The 24,102-nt window shown below is 46.0% G+C and overlaps 1 protein-coding gene across 8 annotated transcripts in view; it reads left to right on the top strand.

Annotated features, from left to right (window-relative positions):
* The window catches only part of CAMK2B (calcium/calmodulin dependent protein kinase II beta), a 304,019-nt gene that overhangs the window by 265,986 nt on the left and 13,931 nt on the right, over positions 1–24,102 (top strand). For 4 of the 8 annotated variants that reach the window (XM_072633739.1, XM_072633744.1, XM_072633741.1 and 1 more), the window contains 2 exons: positions 999–1,043; positions 5,307–5,355. In XM_072633739.1, the coding sequence (XP_072489840.1) occupies positions 999–1,043; positions 5,307–5,355 (94 nt within the window). Of the gene's footprint in view, positions 1–998; positions 1,044–5,306; positions 5,356–10,269; positions 10,399–11,307; positions 11,437–13,427; positions 13,557–24,102 lie in introns of all 8 variants that reach the window. The other 4 variants (XM_072633740.1, XM_072633742.1, XM_072633743.1 and 1 more) reach the window with 3 other exon arrangements.

Raw genomic sequence — 24,102 nt, 5'->3', positions numbered from 1 at the left:
CTGGATTGAGTGCCATGAGCTGGTTCGTTTTGCTTGGTGAAGGTGTGAAGTCCAGAGTTTCACTCCTCAGCTTGAGTCCCACAATGCCATTGAACACTGATGGAGCATGAAGGCAAGAGTTTTGGTTCGGAAGGAATGATTCTTTGGGGGATTAGAAGCTGAGCTGAAAGCAGTGAGCCCCAAAGGAAGGAATGTGCCATGTACTCTGGTCCCTAGTGCTATTTTGTTTTGTCACAGGGAGACAAGCCCCAGTCTCCTTGGCTCCATTTGGATTGGGTTTTGATATGGCCTCTGCAGACATGAATGTACAATTCCAAATAAGGGTGTTTCATGGATTTCCTTTACCTGTGCAGCCATTGCCAAGAGCCCCTTATCCAGATCGCCACAGCTGTAGCTCCAAGCCTGGCACTGTCCACTGCCTTGTCCTGCCCCCTGCAAAAGCCTCTGGAGAGGACCACCCAGACAGTGATGGGGGAAGGGAGAGAAAGTCCTTCTACAGCAGACCCCAGCAGTGACCCTCCTTTGGCTCCTCTCCGTCCTCACAGCAATCTATTATTCTCTGCTCATATCTACATAACATGAAATGCTTCTCTCAGCCTTAAGTGAGCCCACAGTTGTTGTTTTCATGCCTTTCATACCTTCTTCTGCTCTCTCGAGATGGGTGACAATCTTTACATAGTTTGGGATATTTTTTATTTCATTCATGTTAATTCAATTCCAGATTTCTCTTCTAGCTTTACTCTGCCACTCTCTGTTTTGAATCATTTGTCTCTCACTGAACTAATTACTTTTTGCTTCCCCCCCCCTTCCATTTCTACCTCCCTCCTGCTCTTTCCTGAACTTCTTTTCATCTCTCTCTCTCTCTCTTTATCACGCTGTCACCTCTCTACTTTTCTCTGTCCCTTCAATGTTTTCTTTTCTTTCCTATTGGCATCATTTCTTTTTTCTCCCTCATTCTACCTCTCTTTCCTTCCTCTGTCTCTTTCCTTCCTCTGTAGGAGCCTCAAACCACCGTTATCCATAACCCAGTGGACGGGATTAAGGTATTGCTGCCTCTCTTTCCTTCTCATCCTTTTGGGAATTTCTGTTTTTTCTCTTTCGTGATTCGGTACCCAGCTAGTTGGGGTCACTGTGTAACTGTGCTATCCCCCCGCTTCCCTCTCAAAGCAGATTCTGGGCTCTATGTTTTTGTTTTTTTTATCAGTGTCTTTCTCCGAAACCTCCATGGGAGGAAAGATCCAACTTGGTTAGTGGTTAGGAAGCTAATGTTAGAACTAAGGAGAGTGTCAAAAAGCCCCTGGAGGTCTCCAAATTAGTTAGATGGCTTTGAGCTTCTGGGGATCTGAGTGCTGGACTTGGAGTCGGGAAGACCTGAGTTCAAATCTTGCCTCAGACACTTATTAGCCATATGACCTTAGATAAGTTACTTAACTTCTCAGCCTTGGTTTCTTTACCCACAAAACTGGGATAGTGATAATGCCTGTCTCACAAGGTTGTTGTGAAGGTCACATTAGATAACATATAAAGCACTTTGCAAACTTTAAGTGCAATATAAATGCTATTATCATCATTATTAACTTCTGTCTGGCCTCCAATGAATGACATTATCAACGAGCGACATTGACCAAGACATATGAAAAGGAGCTCAGCATTTGGGACTCCCCAGGGCCGCCCTAGTGGGTATAACCCTTCAGGTAGAGTTCTCAGGGCTCTTTAATTTCCAGGGCTAGAGGCTCATTTATGGGTGAATCTGCAGTTTCAGGATAGAGAACATAACTATTAGTTCCCCACCCTGTTCCCTTTGCCCAAGCTGTCCAAGGGCAGTAGACCAGAGGATGATCCTCCACCTGGGCCTTTTGGTTATTAGAGATGGGACCCTAAGGGGACGGGCCCAGAATAGCATGGGAGCGGTTGGAGAGACAATGGGGAAGGTAGTAGGGTACTCTGATTGACTGAAGGAAGCAGCACCGTGCCTGGTCTCTCCCCCACTGTTCATGTACTACGTCCACCTTAGACAGGCCTGTTCTCCTGCCCTCAAATGTTTTCTGCTCAAGAGGTTTCTTCTTCCTGTCTACTTCTGCTCCACTCTGATCATCAACTCACGTCAGCACATCGGCATAACCATTCCAGGGGAGGAAGCCTGAGCCTTGCAGGGGCTGCTTAGGTGGTAGCTCAACAGGAGGCCTTCCCTCTCCTGGTGCCGTCCTGTCTGGCTGCCATGTGCACACCTGCACTCCCTCAGGAGGGCTAATCCTACGTGACAGGCAGTGGGGTGTAATGTTAAGGACAACTGGATTTGGAGCCAGAGGATCTGGGGCATTTGAATCTAGGCTCTGGTGCTCACCACCCTGGGGGTCACTTCCCTTGTCTGGGCCTCAGTTTCCCCATCTCTAAGGTGAAATGATCAGACTAGATGATCTAGGTCATGTAGACAAGCTCAGAGGTCCTGTTTTCCCAGTTGTCTTGGAGATGAACTTCTAAAGTAAATACTGAAAATGGGGGCAGTTCTCAAGCTGTTAGCATGTACTAGCACCTATCTCCTTTACTATTTAGCTATGTGATGTTGGGGTTCCCCCCTCATGTCTCTGGGCCTCAGTTTTCTCTTGGATGAGGAGAGGCTTGGACTAAGTGGTCCCTAAGGTCCCTTCTTCCAGCTAGAAGGTTCAAGGAGATTGCCCTTTCTGAATGAGGTGTTTTCTGGGGCACATGCATGCATGTGTGTGTGTCTTTGTGTTTCTCTGTGTTTGTGTCCTCTGTAAGTGTATTTGACTGTTGTTTTCTGCAAGGAGCAATCTTCTCTCAAGAGTGACCCTTGCACCAAAAGGAGAGGAGGGGAGCTGCTTCCTCTTTGTTTCCTGCAACCAAGGTCAACCAACAATTATTAATTAAACATCTACGATATGCTAGGCACAGTACGTTGGGTTATTGGGATGTGAGAATGAAGAATGAATGGATCTGGTGCCTGACTACAGTGGTTGGATTGACTCAAGAGAAGCTTTGTCTGGCCGATGCGTGGCATTGAGCAGAGGTCCTGGAAGCCCTTCTTCAAAGACCCCCCCCCCCCCACCTCCTTTCTAGCTTCCCCAGCTCATTAGTGTTTTACTCATACAGAGAGTGGAGGTCCATCACCTAGGGAACAGATCCAGCCCTCTCCCTCCCCCATTCCCACCCCAACACTCTGGATCAGATCAGTCCCACCAGTATAGGATAGGGCTCTGCTTCCCTGAAGGCTACTTATCTCCCTCACTCCCCTTTGACAAGAAAGGCTCTGATATAATAGAGAGAGTGCTGGCCTTGGAGTCAGGAAGACCTGGGATTGAATTTTACCTTAGACATAGGCTAGCTGTGCAGCCTTGGGCAATTCACTTAAAGTTTTGAAACTCAGTTTCCCTATCTGTAAAAGAGATAATAATTGCACCTCCTTCACAAGCTTGTGACTATTATAAAGCTCCAGTGACATGATGTGGGCAAAGCCACAGGGCTATATATAAATGAGAGCCATTGTTATTATTTAGAGAGACAGCATGAGTACTTTGTGACAAGTGAGTGATGCGCTTAACCAATGGGTTTGTCTGAAGCCCCCAAAGGCCTACACCAGTGTCTGGTTGAGGAGGATGCTAAGCCAGAGCCAGGTTACAGTCTGTGCTGTTGCTACCACTGGAAAGAAAAGTCCCAACTCTTTCCCTGTCATCTGAGTTTCTCTCATAGATTACCAAAACCTTAGTTGTGAGAAGGAGTTCTGGGGCCAGAGGAAAAGTGTGATTGGCTTCTCAGGAAGCCTGGGAGACCAGGCTGGATTCCACACAGGTACAAGCAAAGAAAAGCCAGAAGACCTCAGTGAGGGGTCCAGTCCCAGGAGAGATGCTTTTCCAAGGTATCTCTCATCCTCTGTGTGGGTTTAGAACACCTGTGTGAGTCTCAGTGGCTGTTGTCCCACGCCTGGCAACTGATGGGTGCTTCCCTCAGTCATTTCTGGGGAGTTGTAGGCTTATAGAAGTGTAGTCATATTCAGATTATCCAGAATGCACACACAAGGAGTTTTCTGGTTAATTGAGGATTTTACCCTTTCTCATTTCAAGCCTTGTGTTTAGAAGTTCTAAAGCATCCACTTTCCTGCCTGAGCAGGTAGAGGCCCAGTGAATGTATCTGTCTTCTTGATGATTCATGGTCTTATGGCCTCAGAGTGACTGTCCTAAAACTCAGCTCTGCTCACCTGGGAGCCTGTATGGGGTTCTACCTCAGTTGTAGATATAGAAAGTGGAAAGTGTTTCTTGATTCCCAAGGCATGCCCTGAAAATTATTGGGGAGTTTGTTTTAAATAGGCCAGTGTTTCAAGGGTCCAATAGACACTGGCACTCTGTCCGCTTAGAAAATAAGTGTTGCTATCATGGACAAATTCATTGTTCCATAATCAACCCCAAGGTGAGCACCTCTGACCTTAGCGAGGTTGGTCCTCAGGAACCTCACAGGCTGCTGCCAGACCTGCATCTGAAATAGTTTCCAGTGTGGTGGGAACCATCAGAGCTTCTTTATGTTCCATTGGCACAGCATTCCAAAAAAAGGGCTCACCCCCACACTACAATGAGGTACCAGAGAGGCAGTATGTTAGGTGGGGGGTTGCAGTAATCCTCAATGTTGCTCCTCTTGTTTCAGAATTCCTGACGTTAGCCTGTTTCTTTGCTATTTGCTTCTGTTTTCAGAAAGCTGAGGTTCTCTCTCTCCAAAAAAGAAGAAAAAAAGAGAGAGAGACAAAAACCCAGCCAATCTATTTTATTTAATTGAGGTTTTGCTGTCGTCTGTCCAGTCCTGGTGTGTGTGTGTGTGTGTGTGTGTGTGTGTGTGTGTGTATGTGTGGCCCAAATTCTTTCTGAGCTACTTTCTATTTTCTTTTCCTTGGGTCCTGAGGATAAACAGGGGGAGGAGGAGTGGAGAAAGAAGGGAAGATGCCAGGAGGTGCTCCAGACCTAGGGAAAAGTGGACCAAAAGCTCATAGCTTAGCTACAGGCAACTTCTTCCAGGTGTATTGAAGTGTGGGCATTGCTCTATGGAGTTCCAGCAAAGGGACTTGGACCTGAGTGGGACTCTGCTGGAGCTGACAGCAGACCATGAGTCATGTTGCTACTGATGGGTACCTCCTTACCCAGACATGGGCCTCATCCAGGAGAGGGCTGCTTTGACTGTTGGAGATCACTCCATCCTGTCTGCCAGCTCTTGGGGGCTGCTGCAGCTCCGTATCCTATGGCTACCTCTTGTCAAACTCCTTTCTTTTCTGTCTTTCTCATCTACTCCTTGTGTACTCCCTCTAGGAATCATCAGACAGCACCAACACTACCATAGAGGATGAAGACACCAAAGGTAAGGCCCCTCAACTTACTTTCCAGTGACCAGATAGGCAAGGAGTGCCAGAGACTGGAGGCATTTGAAGAGGACTGAGAGGGTTGGAAATACTTTGGGCTCTGGTTTTGATTCAAAGAAATGATAAGAAAAACAGGAGAGTCTAAGAAGCACCCATGAATGAAAGACAAAGAGAAGAGATTGTAGGCTGCCTTGGGTCATCTTCCATTAGACTGTAGTTGTGGGGTGACATTGGGAAGCTTCATAGGGGTGTCTGAGTGGCATGTGCCAGCCTAGCAATCCCGGGACTTAAAAAGAGGCAGCAGACTGATTTCAGACTCTGTGACAAACTAAACCCAGAGTGACTCCTGAACCAAAGATTTCCCTAGGTTCTGTTGGCACTTTCCATCTGCCAACACCACACAACGGAGCAGGGGTGTCACCATTGAGAACATATCCTCACCTGTTTGCTTCCCCTTGAATAGTTTGTCATCCACTCAGTGGGTACTTACCAAGCAGGTCATAGTAAGTATGAGATGTACAGGGATGAATACCTCCAAAGAATTCGATTCAGATCCCACCTGTTACTTGTCAGCTAGGTGATCCTGGGTAAGTCATTTCTGTTCCTTGGGTGTGGGTTTCCTCATCTGGAAAAGGAGGGGGTTATGGATGATCACCAAGGCAGCCTCTTTCAGCTCTAAATCTTACAAAACTATTAAACTACTTTCCTATGCTAGACCAAGTGCAGCAGCTCGTGCCTTATCCAGCCACTGGCAGCTTCATACCCATCATCCCAGTTTTGTAGACCTCATTTTTCTCTTCCTGGTTCCCCAGCTGGGGAACCTCCTGGGTCTTTTCTCCTGGGTCTCCTCTTTTTGGGGGAGGATGGATCTGTTCTTGGTCCCTCAGGCAGGAAGGCCCTTTCTGCATGGGTCTTTTCAGCTTTTCATTTAGGTTCATGCCAAATGGCATGTGAGGAAATCCCCTCCCAGACAAACTAAATCAGGGATTTTTAACCTGGAGTCTATGAATTACCTCCCCTCCCCCCTACCAAAAAGGTCCATAGATAAATTTAATAGGATTCATGAACTTGAATGGGGAAAAATGATAGCTTTATTTTCACTAAGCTTCGGTTTTCTTTGTGACCCTGCATATTTTATTCATTAAAAACATTCTTCTAAGAAAGGGTCCATAGGCTCCACGAGACTGACATACAAAAAGGTTAGGAAGCTGTGCTCTAATAACAGCCCCTCTGTCCCCTTCTGCCCCACTCAGCCTCTCCTCTGCACTGATGCCCCCTTGCTCTCAGGCAGGCAGGCCTTTCCCAGGGGCCCCACCATGCTGAAGACCTTCTGCCCCTAGAACCACCAGAGGGCCTCAGACCTCATAGCCACAGGTCAGGTTCCCATTTCCTGGAGTCCTATCCCAGTCTTCTCAGAGTTAACATTAGAGAATCATCCTGCTGCAGTAGGGGAAGGAGCACTGGACAAAATATCAAGAGATGGGGCTTGTGTCTGCGTTTCCATCACTTGTGATCTGTGTGATCGTAGGCAAATTGCTTTGAGTTGCTGTTTCCACATCGATAAAAATAGGGATTATAATATTTACATTGCCTCCCTCAAAGTGTGTGACAGGTAGGTGGCACAATGGATAAAGCAGCGGGGCTACAGTTCGAAGGACCAGAATTCAAATCTGGCCTCAGATTACTTACTAACTATGTGACTTTGGACAAGTCACTTAATCCTGTTGGCCTTAGTTTCCTCATCTGTACAATGAGCTAGAGAAGGAAACGGCAAACCGCTCCAATGTCTTTGCCAAGAAAACCCTGTGGACAGTATTAAAATGCTCAAAAGACATGACACTAGAAGATGACTCTCTCAGGTTTAAGGGCCTGTTGTGTGGTGGTCTATGAGGTCATGAAGAGTTGAACTGCAACAACCCCAAAGTGTGGTCAGCATCCAGTGAAACAATATATGTAAATCAATAGACGAGCATTTATTAAACAATTACTATAAACCAGGCTCTGTAGTGGACATTGAGATTTCAAAGACATACCTTACCTCAAGGGGATGTATATTCCATATAGGGACATATAAGTTCATACAAAATTTACAAAAAATGTAAGTAAACTAGAAAAAGCTGTATAAATGATTAGCTTCCTATGGTGTTGTCCAGATGAGATAATGTAGGCAAAAACACTTTGTAAATTGTAGCGCCTCTACAGACCATAAGGTGTATCTAAAACCCATGTCTGCATTATTATTATTTCTTTCCCAACCATACAGGGTATTCTCAAATCCACATATGTCTAAGGGAGCTTTTACCATGGGGACCAACCTAGAAATCCATTCTCTGACCCCATGTCAATTGCATTGCCCTGGGACTGTCCCTTTACCCAAGCCTGCCTTCATCCTCATCAGAGCTGAGATGAGGGTGATGCGTAATAACATGGAGGCAGTCGGTCACATGGAACCCCTGAAAGAATTCCTAGTACTTGAAGGTAAAAGCTGTGGCATCAAGGGAGGGCATTAGCAGATAGCCAACCAACTCTCCAGCCTCACCACTCAACTGCTAGGATATACCCAGTTTTTCAAGGTCCAATGCCAACAGCAGTCAAATCTCTCTTTAGGAGAAGACCAAAGCCTCAGAGGGCTGATGAAGGAGGAAGCTGGGGCCCAGGAATTTGGCCTCTTGACTTGGCATTGGGAAAAGCATAGGGAATCCCTTCTCAGTGACCTCTCCTTGGGTATGGTTGCAGCTCTCCTAGATTATGACGCTCTGCCACCTTTAGTTACATCTCTGCTATTGGGATAGGAGTAAGGTCAAGGGCTTTCATTGCCCTGTGATCATAGGATTGAGAGCTGGGAAGGATAGGCATTATTCAAAGTCGTAGGTTTAGAGCTGAAAGGGACCTTAGAAGTTTTCCAGTCCTTTTACAGAGAAGAATACTGAGGCCACAGAGGGGTAGTCACTCAAGCCCAGGCTGTCTAGCTGTAGATCTAAATCTTTTTTGCCACTGAACTGCAGCACCACAGAAAGCTGATTTCCTACCTGTCCCCATATCGTGGGCTCCAGTATTCTCTCCCTACTCTTCCCTACCCCCAGTATCTTTTTCTGCCACAGCTTCAGAGTGGGAAGATCCTCTCTCCAGGATTAGCCCTCTACTTCTTCATCAGAGCCAATGATGATATTGGAAGTGGGTGGAACCAGATGGGCCAAGGAAGAGAGAGGCTGTCGAGAACTCCTGGCTCAGCCTCTCTTTCCTGGGCTGGATAATCTCAGACAAGTCATTTGAACTCCCTGAACTTCCATTTTCTCTCATGTCAAATGGGAACGGTTGCCTACCTCACTGGGCCTTTGTGAAGCTCATGGGGGATAACGTTTACCTTAAAGCAGTATGTAAGTGTCAGTAGAAGTGGGGAGTTAAAATAACCAAAAAAAGAAGTTCTTTAAAAACCCTAAGTTGTCTGTTGTCTCTCTCTCAGGGAGATTCTTCTGTTTGTATTTCACTAAACAGTGTGACCCACCACTTGATTTAAAGTCAGAGGACCAGAGTTCATATCCCAAGCTCTTTTTTATTGAAATAAGTCTTCATCACTCTCAGCCTCAGTTTCCCCAAAAATGAAGTGAGCTAATTGGACTAAATGATCCCTAAAAGTCCTTCCCTTCTAGCACTAAAATCCTGTTCTCCTCCTGCCCTGCCCTGGACTGCCTCTCCCCCTAGAAGGAGCCCTCTCTGTCTTCCCAGTTAAGGCTACAGGGCAGTAGTTGAAATCAGTGGCTCTCTGGGGATTCCTCTAATGAAGAAGTAGAAGATGGCAGCAGACCACATATGGAACATTTGCTTGGTTTGGGGCAACATGGTTTGGGAAAGACATTGATGAGCTGGAGAAAGTCCAGAGGTGGCCAACAAGGGGAAAGAGATGTCATGGTCCCCAAATCTGTATCATATGAGAATCAGCTGGAGGAATTGAGGATGCTTAGACTAAAGAGGAGAGGACTCAAGGGAGACATGGTAACTAACTTCAAATATGTGAAGGAAGGGCTGTCGTATGGAGAAAGGATTAGCCCCAGAGGGCAGAACCAGGAGCACTGGGTGAACATAGCAAAGAGACAAATTTAGGTGTGATACTGGGAAAACCTTCCTAACAAATAGTACATCCATCCCTAAAGGGAATGGGCTGCCTCAAGAGATAGTGGACTGCCTTTCTTTGGGGGTCTTCAGGAACAGATGAACCATTGTTGCACATATTTTAATGAGAATTCCTTTTCAGGGATGGGTTGGACTAGTTGTCGCTAAGACCATTTTCTACTCTCAAATTCTGTGATTCTGTGAAGACTGTCTTATTATTAAATATTAGAGATCTAGCTGGGATTCAGAGGTTGGTCCTAGGCCATAGAAATGGGAATTCTTTTGCCCACTAGCCCAAGACCCATATTCAAGGACAACTTTTCCTGGAGAGAACAGCTCCCAGGAGGTTTTGCATAGGGGAGAGTTGTGTGTCAGGGTCACTGGGAGCTCCTCACTTTCATTTCAACCAAGCTTTATTAAATTCTGACTGCGTGGAGTACCATAGTAGGTACCAGTGTAATAGTCCCGGCTCTAATGTAAGATCATGGTCATAGCCAAGGACACCAAAAGTAGTTCAAAGGATGGGGCTGCCAGGCCTACCTTCTACCGAAAGGCTGTCCCTGGTGTTTACCTCATTTCCTCACCACACACTCCTCTCCTCTGAGGCCTGGCAGCCCAGCAGGGTTGGGGATCCCAGATGGCTGGTTCTAGGCTGCACTTTTGTTTTCCAGGAGTTCTTATCTTCCTCTGCATTTCTCTTCTCTCACTTTTCTCATTCATTCTGTTTATACCTTGCTGAGCCCTGTCCATCTCATCCTCTGGTCTCTCCTCCTGTTCACTCTTATCTGTTTCACCTTCACCAGTCCCCAGGATCTCTGATATTCTAAGCTCGGTGAGGAGGGGTTCAGGGCCCCCGGAAGCTGAGGGGCCTCAGCCAGCCATGCCCCAGACATGTCTGTCTCCATCTCTACTAAGCTCCCTGCCTGTCCTGTGTAAGTAGTTGCTGCCTGCCCCCAGGCAACTTTAGAAATGGTGCTTCCACACAGTCCTCCATTTTTCCCTGCAGGGTTAACCCTTCATTATGGGGAACTTCTGAGGAAACCCAAGGGTTCCCTTACTCTTGGGGAGCTGCCACTGCAAGAAATCAGGGGACCCTATAGAACTCAGGATGCTTGTCCTATGCCACCCTTATAAATTAGTAGGGAGCACAGATAGCATCTTCAAGCAGGAGTGTGTCTTTTCAGAGGGGTGATAGGAGCAGAGCTCATGAGGGCTTCTCCAGGCTCTGGCACCTGTATGAGGGAAACACGGGCACCTGAATATAGATGTTAATCAAACAAGAGACCTTGATGGCCTCAGAGCTGAACAGCCCCTTGGTACCTTCCATAAGCCTCAGGGCTGAGAGAGAGAGAGAGAGAGAGAGAGAGAGAGAGAGAGAGAGAGAGAGGAGTTTCTGCTTTCTCAATGACCTTGTCTATCCCTCTCTATTATCTTATTCTTACTTCCCTCCCAGTCTTTCAGGGGAGAGTGATCTGACCCTGGCCCTATCTCTCACCCCAAGGGTCCACTTTCAGAAATGAAGCCTTAAGATGGGTGGACCTTCCCCCCTCCCTTAATCCTTTTCTTGAGAGGTGAGGAAAGATTAGGCAGTAAGTAGATCTCTCCTCACTATGCATGTCTTTGGCCAAGGTCCCCTGTGGGTTTGGGGCCTCCCAAACGGAATGTCCCAGTTATGCCCAAGTACTCTTCCTTGTTTTCCCATTGTCCCTCAGATGGTCCCAAACAGCAAGACTGTCACCTAGACCTGATCTCAGTCTTGCTCTCTCCTGCCTGTGCTCCTCCTTGTCGGTTTCTCTTTCTGCTCTAGACTCGTGTTCACTCTCTCATCTGTTTCACCCCAGCCCCCAGGATCTCTGACATTCTAAGCCCCGTGAGGAGGGGTTCAGGGCCCCTGGAAGCCGAGGGGGCACAAGCAGCCGTCCCCCAGCCTTGTCCGTCTCCGACTTTCATGAGCCCCCTGCCATTCCCATGTAAGTAGCCAGCCCCACCGAGGGGCCCTGCTGCTTCTGGTGCTGTGAATGACCCGGACAAGCTGAGCCAGTTATGTCCACAGCTCATCCTAGCTTCTCTTAGATGGCTGCTGCCGACACCTCCCACCTGCTTCCTTTCTAACCTTTGCCTGGGCCACCCACCGGGGGGCCCCCGGCCATCAATTGTGGAGTTCACCTAGACACCAGGAAGGTGTTCTTGTCCTCCTTGAGGTGATATCCTAACCCCTGAGGGCCTGCTGCTTGTCTTCTCTGGTTCCCAAACTTGACCCAGCTTTGACTAATCATGACTCACCTCACCTCTCCCTTGTGCCCATTGGGGATGTCTCAGACCTTCACAGCTAGAGCTCTCCAGCCAACCTCAACCTAATGCCCTGGACTCTTCCTGCTGTCCTGCCTCCAGCTTGGAGGCCCCACCTTTGGGACCAGCCCAAAGAGTGATCCCAGAGAGATGGGCTTGGATGGGAGGAAGAGGCTCCCACTTTAACCCTGATCTCTGATAGCCCCACTGGAGCAGCATAGTGGGAAGTATAGTATATAGGAGCATATGTGCATCTTGGCCTGACCTGCCAAGAAGCTGGAAGATGGGACAGGAAGCAAGACTTCTAGCAGCCATGTCCTTCTACTACCCACAAGTTCTTGGATCTGGAGTCAGGAAGACCTGAGTCCAAATCCTGCCTGAGATATTAATTGCTGTATCACCTCAGTTTTCTGAGCCTCAGTTTCCTTATCTCTGAAATGAAGGGGTTGGATGAGATGAACTCTGAGGTCCATTCCAGCCCTAAATCTATGATCCTATGACTTCCTAAAGGGGAAGGGTCTTCCAGAGGCCCATCCCTCTCACTCAAAACAAGTCAGCTCATGTTTTTTGAGCCCCAAATGCTGAAGTTGAGTGGTGTTTGTTCTGGGCTAATATGAATAATTTCCATGGCAGAGAGCTCCTTGGCTTTCTTCCCATCTCAATCTGTCCTGGAGCTGAAACAACCTTCATTGTAAGGAAATTCCTTCTTGACCTCTGGTCCAGTCTCTCTTACCCTATTAGGGAGAAAGAAAACCTTCTTCCCTGAGGGCCCTCCACTTTATACAGTTGGTGGGTACCTGTTGTGGGGAAGGATTGTAAATCAGAGTTTTTTGTCAACTGAATCCTATTTTCAAGGCACCGTAGTAATGAGATCCTTTAAAAAGTCCTGTGGCTAAAGTTTTAAATGGAAAAAACTAATCCATATCCCTGGATGCTAAGCCTGGAGTCACAGGACCTGAGTTCAAATTCTGACTCAGTTACTTACTAGCTGTATGACCTAAGACAAACCTCTTCATGTCCCTGGCCTCATTTTCCTCATCTCTCACATGATGGGTTTGGACTAAGTGGCCTCTAAAGTCCCTTCTAGCTTTAAATCTGTTATTCAAACAATAATCTCTTTTTTTGGTCCAAGTTTTCGTATCTCGAATTTATTTAATTGGAGGGGGTAGGGGATAAGGTATACATTAAAGTGTAAAGTACAAAGAAGAAAGGAAACCAACTGTTGTTCATTGTGGCTTGGAGTAAGAAGAGACACCCTCTTGTTGCATGATCTCATTTGCCTTCATTGGGCATCACTGGGTCCAATCTAATCCACCATCCTGGCAGGCACTCTCCTGGATCAGGAGATGCTCCCACCTCCCTGCTGCCCTCTAACACTCCATCTCTAGAGGGTTCTCAGAACTCGATTATAACTTGTGTGGCATCTTGCTCTCCTACTTGGTCTGCCTTTACCAAGCTTGACAAATTAATTCTACCTAACATCTGAATAATTCCTTCCTTCCTTCCTTCCTTCCTTCCTTCCTTCCTTCCTTCCTTCCTTCCTTCCTTCCTTCCTTCCTTCCTTCCTACCTCTTTCCCCCAGCTTGGCTTCCTGGGCCCATCCATTTTTCCTGTTCTGCTCGTTCCCTCTGCTTCTATGTTCTTGTTCACCATCTTGTCTATTTCACCCCAGCCCCCAGGATCTCTGACATTCTAAGTCCAGTGAGGAGGGGTTCAGGGACACCGGACGCTGAGGGGTCCCAGCCAGCTGTGCCCCAGTCCTGTCCATCTCCATCTCTCCTAAGCCCCCTGCCCACCTCGTGTAAGTAACTGTCTTTTAGGTGCTCCTGCCTGTTGCTTTGCTAAATGGGCAAGCACTAATTTTTAGAGGCCAGCCATGGCATTTCCATCTGTGAGACAATGGAGGGAGGGGGACAGGGAAAAACAACCAAGGAGGGGCTGGGCAACCAAGAGGAATGATGCCAGCTAGGCCTCTGTTTCCATATTGTTGTTCCTGGGGCCACTGTGAAGAGGAGGGAATAGATCCTGAGATCTTGGGTTTATTCCATTACTTGCCAGGAGAGTAGAGATGGAGGTAATACTCTTGGAAAGAAGGTTCTGTATATTTACATGCGTATGTGATCATACATACAAGTTATGTAACTGGAGTGGAGGGGAGGTTGTATATAGGAAGATGTTTAGGCCAGTATCTGAGAGTGGGAGGAGCCATAGTCTCCCCAGGAAAATTATGAACGTGTCACAGGTTCTCAAAGTATAAAAAATAGTTCTAGGATCAGAGAATCACAGGTTTGGAGCTGGAGAAGACTTTAGATCCAACCCCTTTGATTTTATAGATGAGGAACTAAAAGGCCAGAGAGTTAGGGGACTGACAGACTTTCAACCCTGGTCCTCTGATTCCAGAGCCAGGGTCTTTCCAGGGTATCACACTGCCTCTTATCGGATCCATGGAGCAGACAGAAGCGAAGTCTAAGGAGAAGGATGAATTTTTTGTGTCAGAGGGGAGGGCATGTTGGTGCATATAGGTATGCAGTGGGGTCAGAGGTGAGCTCTAGTGACTCTGAGGTGGTAGATGTGGCAACAGCAAGCCTGGGAGACCCAGATTTGGGGAAGACAGAAAGGCTCTGGCAGAAGTGGAGGTGGGGACTCAGGTTGGGGCAGTACAGGTCAGTCTTCAGGATAATTTGATACAGCATGATGGAGCGAGAGTTTGGCCCTCAGGTAGCAATCCAGCGTTGTGCTAGAGCTCTCCTCCTCTCCAGTGGCCCAGAGCAGTCTGGGAATTGAGTCTGAGTTGTTTCCTGAGCCACCTCTCAGCTCTAAGAGCCTGGTGCCTGCCTGCTTGCTCTGAGCCATCCAGAGTGACAGTATCACTTACAGGGATGGATGACAAGATGGGGCACCCACAGCCACAGGGAAAACACCAGGGAGACAAGCAGAGCTGAGATGCTCTCTGATAAGGAGAGCTCGCGACAACAGGGGAGACCAAAGCACGGGGACAGGGGACAGGAATGGCAGGGCGCTCCTCAGGTAAGCTTCTCCTCTGGAGGAGATCTCCCAGGGAATTCTGCTAGACGGGGCCAAGCCGGTGCTACCCTTCATCCTCTTGTTCCTCTTTTGCTGCCAATGAGCCCCGAACTACAAGAGCATAGCTTCCTAAAATTAGGCAGTGAAAGAGAGTCTCATTGTTGGGCTTGGGGTGAGAATTAGCCTTCCATGGTGCCGAGATCCACAACTGACCTAGGACCTGGAGTCAGTTCCACTTGGCAAGATGGAGCTTCCTGGTGCTTAGCCCATATTAGGCACAATAATGGCTTATTAACTGATTGACTGATGTGTTCCAGGATCAGTTAGAATGTGGAAGATGGGGAACAGAGATGTATTTACAAAAAAAAGGAGAGAAAAAGGCAGAAGGAGCAGTAGGGAGGAATGGACAGAGCAGGAATGGGCTGAGGAAATAAAGCCAGGGAGGGAAAATAGGAGGGGAAAAATGCATGGTGGGTAAAGGGGGAAATTCTGAAGCATAGAGTTGTGCATTCACATTTGATGCAGAAGGCAATAGGCAGGCAAAGTGTGGGGGAGAGGACGCACGAGGCACCTTCACAAGTAGTCCCCATACCAGAAAAGGGAGACCGAGGTGGAAGATAGTGGGGGTATAAAAGCCCCTTAAGCCTGTCAGAAGAAAAAGCACCAAAGAGAAATGAGGCTGAAATAAGTGGAAAGTTACAGTATTCCAGGCAGGAATGAGAGCTTTAGTGGGTTACCTGGCTGCCCAAAGGGAAAGGAATGGATATGTTTCACCTCCAAGATGGGGAAAGCAAGAGGATTTCTGTGCCTGAGACACTCAAGTCTCCTGGAGTGCTAGAGACATGGCAAAGGTGAGACAGCAGCAGAGAGATGGCCATAGGGCAAGCTTGGTGATGGTGGACCTACAACAGCCCAAGATGGAGGAGGAGATAACGGAGGCAGTTAGAGACCTGCTGTCTGTCCCTCAGAGAACTGATCTGCAAGTACAGAGATAGGATCTGAGCTCCTAGGGAGCAGAGGGGAGGGAAGGGTTCAAGGAGAATGGAAGAGGAAGCTCCGAGCCCAGACCTGCTGAAAAGGTGGACCAAGAAGGGCCATTTCAGCATCACCCTGGCAGCAGACGCCATGTCTGTTTCACTTTGCCAGAACGCTCCAGGGTAAAGGCTGGCAGGGCTCTGCCACCTTGGCAGTTCAGAAACTGTGGGGAGGAGGAGGGGGAGGTTGACCCTTGTCTTTTTGAGCCAAAGACAAGGGAGAAGTGAGAACTTGGCCCAAGATCTCTGAGGCAGGTTTTCTGTGGTGGAACTAGGAATTCTTACCCATTCCTTAGAGGGGAGTGTTTTGGAGACTTAGCATTAGGGCAGACATGGTACTTACCTTTTAAGAGTGTGCTATAGGGTTGACAAGGGAAAGCGAAGCCACCCATGCATGTAGTAGAGTGCAGTTAAGATAATAATTATAGATGTAGACAGAGCTGAAAAGAACCTAAGAAACCATCAATGCCAATCTCTGCATTTTACAGAAGAGAAAACAGACAGTCATGAAGGCTAAGTGACTTCCCCAAGGTCATGTAGGCAGTAAGCATCAAAGGTAAATTTGAACCTGGGCCCTCAGACCCCCAATCCAGTGTTCCTTCCCCTGTCCCATGCTGCCTCTAATACTAACAGTTCACATTTATATGGTTTGAAGTTTTCACATTTATATAGTTTTAAGTTTTTAAAGTACTTTGACTATGTTGTCTCATTTGGGGTTAGGAGTAGTGAATTAGGGAAAATCTGGTATTAATTGGGTAGAGATTCCTGTAAGAGGTGACCTGAGAGTTGGAGGGGGGAGGTATATTGGGGGATGGAGGTGGTTCCATTCTCTAGGAATGAACTTGTCAAATCTTAGAAACCAAAGAAAGAGAAATCTGTGAGGACAAAAGATTATCCAAGTGCCCTGTTAAGGCCAGTGTGACTAGAACAGTGAGGAATCAGGAACCCTCAATAGGAAAGCGACCAGCTCTTGTACCTGTCCCTGAAGTCTAGCACCCATCCCCCACTCTTTTGCTTACTTGTGGCTGCTTCTTCCAGCAAAGAGACTTTACCTGACAGTCCTCAGTGCTCTCAGGATGCCCTGTTTAGTATATCTACTACCTGTTTTGTCCTCATTTAGCCTAGCCTCAGGGAAACTATGAGCAAAGGTGGGTTTTTGTACACATTTTGTATTATGCTTATTATCTCCCACAGTGGACTGTTGTAAGCTCCCTGAGGGCAGGCATTGTTTATTTCACTTTTGTATCCCCAAGCACCTAGCAAAACGCCTGACCCATAGTAGGTGCACAGTAAATGCTTGTTGATTGATTGGTACAGGTTGCAAAGAGTTTGTATTTAGGCTTGATGAAAAGAAAATCTTCCTAACAATTTAGAGGTATCTAAACAATCTGATACCCAGCAATTCAAGGTATCCAAAACAATTAGGAGCCCTAATCGTTTGAGGTACACAAAAGTGGAATGGACTGCCTTGGGAGCCATTTGGGGGTGAGGACCTTACAGGATGTCTTCAAGCAAAGGCTGGATGACTACTTTTGGAGTAGATTGTAGAGAAGAGTCTTGGTTAGGTATGGGTTGGACTAGCGACCTCTGAGGTCTCTTCCACCTTTTACCTTCTAGAAGTCTATGAGTACTTCCATCTTTCCCTTAGTTCACATAGAGACTGGACTTTTCAAGGGAGTCTTGATCACATAAGAGAAAGAAGGTAACAGAAAAGAACAGAATTTGTAAAGAAATTTAGGGAACACCATGAACAAACCAGCACAGATATCTTTTCCTAAGAAGTCCCTAAAGTATGTTTAGGGCTTAGCAAAATCTCCCCATTGTGTGGTATAGTAGGAAGGGCATTGAATTTGGTGTTGGAAGACCTGGATTCAGAACCTCACTCCAGTACTTACTAGTCACATGACCTTAGCTAAATCACTTCCCTCTTGGGGCCCTCAGTTTCCTTATCAGTAGAGGGAAGGAGTTGGATTGGATCATCTGCAAGGTGTAAAATGCCATGCTCCTGGTCCTAACTGGCCTGTGTGGTTCACAATTTTAGCCTGATCTCACCACCTGGCTGGCTGCCATTTTGTGCTAGCCTGTTCTTTCTTGAGTATCTTTTTTATGATAATAAATACTTAATACTTAAATGGCACTTTAAAGTCTGAAAAATGCTTTACACAAATTATCTCATCCAGATCCTCCCAACCCAATAAAGTAGGTGCAATTATTATTTACAAATTGGAAAACTGAGGCTTAAAGATAGTAAGTGACTTGCCCAGTGCTTCCCAGTGCTTCTTCTTTGGAGCTGGTGTCCTTCTGGTCTCCCCTATGGGGACTTGTAGCTTTCTGTACTTGGCCACGTTTTCAAGACTTTACCCAGACTAATCTCATGACTCACTTTCCTTTGTACCAAGAAACCTTTACACAGAGTTATGATAGGGCAATGTAGAGTATTACTTCCCACCCACTGGAAGGGGGAGGTCATTTCCTTGAAGGAATAAAGGAAGCAGGAGGTTTGAGGAGAGAGGTAGGGTGGAGAGCCTTGAAATTCATGGTTCAAAGTTTGTAGAACATGGCTTCAGACCCAGAGAGAGCCAAAAGACAAAATGAAAGCATCTAGAAAAGGAGGAAAGGAGTGGGTCCAAGAGGGAGGACCAAGAAGAAGGAAAAGGAAAAGTCTGGAGTTAGATTAGAGAGACATAAGATGGAGAAAATTTTGCAAGTGTTGGAAGTAAAGTGTGGAACAGGAGAGCTGTTTGCAAGTGTCTGAAAGACTGTCTTGTGGAAGACCAGTTAGACTTATTCTGTTTAGCCTCAGAGGGAAGAACTAGAAACAGTAGGTGGATGGTGCAAAGAAGCAAATTGAAGTTTAATCTCTGGATAAGCTTCTTAACAATTAGAGATAACCCTAAATGGAATCAACTGCCTTGGAAAATAGAGGGTCCCCCATCATTGTAGGTCTTCAAACAAAGACATCTCGAGTGCTTGTTGGGTGGGTTATAGTGGTGCTTTTATCTGGGTGTGGGTTGGGCTAGAGTGCCAATGAAATACCTTCCTCTGATAAGGAAATTGGGGCCCAGGAAGATTAATTTAACTATAGTCACACAAATATGAAGTAGCAGAGCCAGAATTTTTGAACTCAGGTCCTTGAATCCAATCTTCATTCAATCAATGAACAAGTATTTATTAAGCACCAGTGACTATGTGCTACAGCTCTGTGCTAGGTACTAGGGGTAGGAAGGCCAAAGTAAAACAATTCCTGCTTTCTTCTCCAGTGCTTCTGTGATTCCATACAATTTCTACAGTACCCTGGCTCTCCTGTCAAAATGGTGTCCTGAACAACAAATTCAATTCAACTCACATTTATTAAGCACCTATTGTAAGAAGAGTTTCTACAGGAGTCTGAAATGATGTCCTGAACAACAAATTTAATTCAACCAACATTTATTAAGCACCTATTGTATAAGGAGTTTCTGTAGTGCCTTGGTTCTCCTGTCAAAATGGTGTCCTGAACAACAAAGTTAACTCAAAAAACATTTACTAAGTACCTATTGTGTGGAGACTACCATTCTGGGTATGAGGGAGGTATACCTATGACCCACCCACCCACTTCCTTCAGAAAGGCTCATAGGTCTGAGAGAAAGGTAAAACACATGTAGAGGTGGATGGAATGCACACAGATATGTGATGAATGCATTAAAGAGATGCTGGATAAAGGGCTCCATTGTATCTGAGCACGGAGAGAACATTGCTGTGGGGAATCCTGGAAGAGGAGGTGGATATGGTGGTGGGGAGGGCCTTTAAAGGATAGATGGTTAGGAAATAACAGACAAAGGAGAAAGCGAGCATAGGGAATATCATGAGAAATGAAGGGAATATTGCAGAGAGAATAGTTCTGTCTGGTGAGGATGTGAACTCCTTGGGGTGGTACTGGCTCACTTGATTAGTAACCTCTGCTCCCAGCACAGTGCCTAACCCGGATGGGATTTCATAATTTCCTGTTGGCTGATTGATTGATTTGGCTGGAGTTTAGAGTAAAGAGGAATAAAATGAGAGAAAACTGGAAGAGCCAGATTGTAGAGGGCCTTCTGTCAGGCCAGAGACATTTAAACTTGACTTGGTGGGCAATGGAGAGCCACCAAAGATGTTTGGAGGATTGGTGGGAACTGAACTTTGAGGAGTGGTGTGAACTGAACTGTGTGTAATGAATATTAAGAGGGATTTGTTCCTAGAAAAGAGGTATAAAAGCTGGCTAGGATGGGATAGGGCCTGCTATCTGCCCTGGACCTCTCCAGCACAGTCCCAGACAACTCTAACATTTATAATGAAGAGAAAATGTCTAAATTTAGAGTTCTTAAAATTTGGAGGGGTTGGCATTTGATTTTGCCTAAGTGGGTTTTGTGTATATCTGATGGGAAGGCTTGGTTGACTTGCCTGGGTGTGGAGCAGTGGGTACTACAGTGCTTACAGGCTGTAGTCAAGCTTCAGCATGCCTAGGTCCTCACTGCAGCAAGGCAATCCTACTCTTCCTCTCTCATTAATTCCTTATACCACTCACTACAACAGCTTTTCCAATTTCTGACACCCTCCCCTCCTTTTTTCCCAGATAAGGACTTCACCTTATACTTTACTGGAAAAAATTGAGGCCATTCACTAGTGAATAGTGCCCTCTTCTCTGTTTTCCTCATCTTACATCCCTTTAGCATCATCTCTCACTAGCTCTTCCTTTATTCCAGTTAGGTGGCACAGTGGATTAGAGTTGGCCTTTGAGTCAGGAAGACCTGAGTTCAAATGTGGCTGTAGACAATTCCTACTTGTCTGACCCTGGGCAAGTCACTTAACTTTTCGCTGCCTCAGTTTCCTCATCTGTAAAATGGGAATAAAATGAGGTAATGTTTTGTAAATCTTAAAATGCTTTATATTAATACTGGTTATTATACATTTCTAATGATGAGAATATATATATATCACTTCTATGTAGGTGACTCAAATCTATTTTTCTAGCCCTACTCTATGTCTTGAATTCCAGTCCTGCATCACCATCCTCCCAATCACTGAGGTTGGCAATTTTAGCGTCATCTTCTACTTTTCTCTTTCCTTCCTCTCTTTTTCTCTCATTCTTTCTCCTTCCCTTCTCTCTCCCTCTCTCTCTGTCTCTGCCTCTTTCTCTTCCCCCCTCTCTCTATCTAATCAGTTTCCAAATCTTATACTTTCTTTTTCTCACATTTGTCCCCTTCTCTTCACTCACACAGCTGCCACTGTAATCCAGACCCTCATCACCTCTTGCCTGGACTGTTACAGTAACCTTCTGATTGGATTCTTGGTTTCAAATATCTTCACACTCCAATCTATCCTTCATTCAGCTGCTGAAGTGATTTTTCCTAAATTGCAGATCTGTTATCCCTCTTCCGGTAAACTGCAGTGGCTCCCTGTGGCCTCCAGGATCGATGGCAAAGTCCTTTGTTTAGCATGTAAAGCTCTTCGCAACCTGACCCCTTTCTACCTTTTCCATCTTGTCATGTTCCACTCTCCTCCACATACATTATGTTCCAAATATCCTGGTCTACCTGCTATTCCTCACATACACTTTATTTTCCTTCTCCATGCCTTTGTAACGGTTATTCCCCAAACATGGAGTGCTGTCCCTCCCAACTTCCAACATTTAGAATCCCTTCCTTTCTCAGATCAAAGCACTACCTCATCTAGGATCACTCTGCTGTTCCCCAGCTATTAGTACCAGCCTGTGATGGTCTTATATGTAATGATGGTTGTTTTCTCTCCCATTAGATTGTAGGCTGCTTGAGGGCAGGGATGATTTTTGCTTTCTTTTTTGCATCCCCAGCATTAGCACAGTGCCTGGTATACAGGCAGTATTTAGTAAATGCTTATTGATTGATTAGCGCTTCATCTGAAAGCTTTCCTGTTTCTGGACCTTAGTTTCCTTATCTATAAATCAGAGGCTGTTGCTGTTTGTCTTTCATTCTCAAAGAAGACCATGACATCAGGAAGGTGATGCCATGACAGGCAAGTGAATTGGATTTAAGTGAGTCAGGGCCATGCAAAGTCACCAGCCTCATTCTCTTCTCTGGAGCCATCTGGGTGCAGTGGCCAGATGTAGATCAGGACGACTGGAGATGGCCCAGGTTGCAGTGGGGGATCTTGACCTTTTCATGCTAAGGTCTTTAACAGGTCTCAGTTTGGCTGAGGCAACACCTATTCACTGATTGAGACTTAATGAGAAATGAGGCAAAGAATGACTTCTTTAAAAAGTAGATCTGAGAGGAAAAGAACCTCAGGGTTTCACAAAGGGATAACAAGGTGCAGCAGAAAGAGAGTTGACTTTGGAGTCAGGGACCCTGGGCTTACTTTCTTCCTCATCTGGAAAAGGAGGGTTTGGATTGGGTGATCTCAAAGTCCATTCCAACCCTAAATCCCATACTTACAGGAGCATCTCATTGACCCAACCCTTGATCCTTTTATGGTGGGGGAAGGTGAAGAGAGTGAGATCCAGAGGCATAGTTGGTTGAATTGGCCCCTCCACTATCATGGCAGACAACAAGCCTGTCTCCTCTGAGAAGACTTGGTAATGGGACCTACACATTCCATTCCTTGAAGCATTCAAAATTTATTGAATGCCCACTATGTGCCAGACACTGTGCCAGGTACTGGGGATACAAAGACAACCCCCACCAAAAAACAAGCATTCCCTGCCTTCCATGAGCTTATATTCTGTCAAGCATCCACTAAGGTAAATAAATCAATGTGACTCCATTCCAAAGCTCATGGGAAAAAGCAACAACCTAAATTAGGAGTTAAGGCCAGAGTTCAAGTCCTTACAGCTGTGTGATCTTGAATAATTAACTTATGAACCTCAGTTTTCTCATCTTTAAAATGAAAATAGTGATACCTGCCCTGAACATTTTTTAGGGCTGTGACAATTACAAGAGATAATACAAGTGGAAAATTCAGGTCCTATTATTGGCTAGTAAGTTTTTATTTTGTTTTGTGGAGAGGGGAGGCTGGGATTGGGAGACATGACTAGTGGTTGGTATCCTTGTGCTCTGACCACCACCATCTGATCTACAGGAAGGTATAGTTCCCCATATGTCCTTTGTTCTGTGCTTTGGCTCTGGAGAAACCTGACCCTGCATTCTAGATACCTGGGATCCAGTCACAGAGGAGAAATGCAGAGGACAGGTTGTACAGACATTCATCATCTATACCTCAGGTCAACCAAGAGCATGGTTGTAGAGGCAAGAACAGTGGATTTGGGAATCAGAGAATCTGAGTCTAAATTCTAGCTCAGCTTTGTACTCTCTCTGTGACCTTGAACCAATTATTCTACTTCTCTGGGCCTCAATTTTCTCATCCACAAATTGAGCCTTATAGACCAGATAATGCATAAGGATCTTTTCAGCTGTATCTACTAATATAATCCTTGAAACCTGGGGGATCTTGGCCAAATAATGACCCTTTTCTGGGCCTTAACTGTAAATTAGAAAGTTGGAGTAGAATGCCTACCAAGTCCCTTGGTCCCTTCCAGCTCTAAATTGTACAGTCATGTACATGGGATTCAACTGTTGATTATGGTGGTAGGTGATGCTGAAGAGAGAGGTCAATGTGCTTCTGCTCACTTTGACCCTAGGGGGAAGGCCTTTCTGGAATCCAGAGTTGAATTTGTCCAGAGCCAACAAAGAACAAAGAATGGAAGGGGACTTGACCTTAAAAATTATCTACTTGTAAGGTCCCCATCAGTATTTATGTAAAAAGGAATGATGCAAAGGATAGATCAGGATAGGGAGAGGCTGGCATAGAGAAGATCAGAGAAGATGCAGTTGTCATTCATATGAGATATAGAAATGGAGAGGAAGGGAGAGTTATGAAAGCTTTTTTAATTTATTTATTTCACTTTTAACATTCATTTTCACAGAATTTTGGGCTTCAAATTTTCTCCCCCCTTGTCCCCTCCCCCCACCCCAAAACACTGAGCATTCTAAGTGCCCCCATCTCCACTCCGCTCTCTTCTCCATCATTCCTCTCTGCCCTTGTCTCCATCCTCTCCTCTGACCTGTTGGGCCAAATAACTTTCTATACCCCTTTACCTGTATTTCTTATTTCCTAGCGGCAAGAACAGTACTTGACAGTTATTCCTAAAACTTTGAGTTGCAACTTCTTTTCCTCCCTCCCTCCCCTCCTCCTCCGTTTGGAAGGCAAGCAATTCAATATCGGCCAAATCTGTGTAGTTTTGCAAATGACTTCCATAATAGTCATGTTATATAAGACTAACTATATTTCCCTCCATCC

The sequence above is a fragment of the Notamacropus eugenii genome, chromosome 1 (genome assembly GCF_028372415.1).
Source record: "Notamacropus eugenii isolate mMacEug1 chromosome 1, mMacEug1.pri_v2, whole genome shotgun sequence".
Taxonomy (NCBI): Eukaryota; Metazoa; Chordata; class Mammalia; order Diprotodontia; family Macropodidae; genus Notamacropus; species Notamacropus eugenii.
Note: the sequence above shows the minus strand (reverse complement) of the source record. Positions and strands in the feature narration are given on the sequence as shown.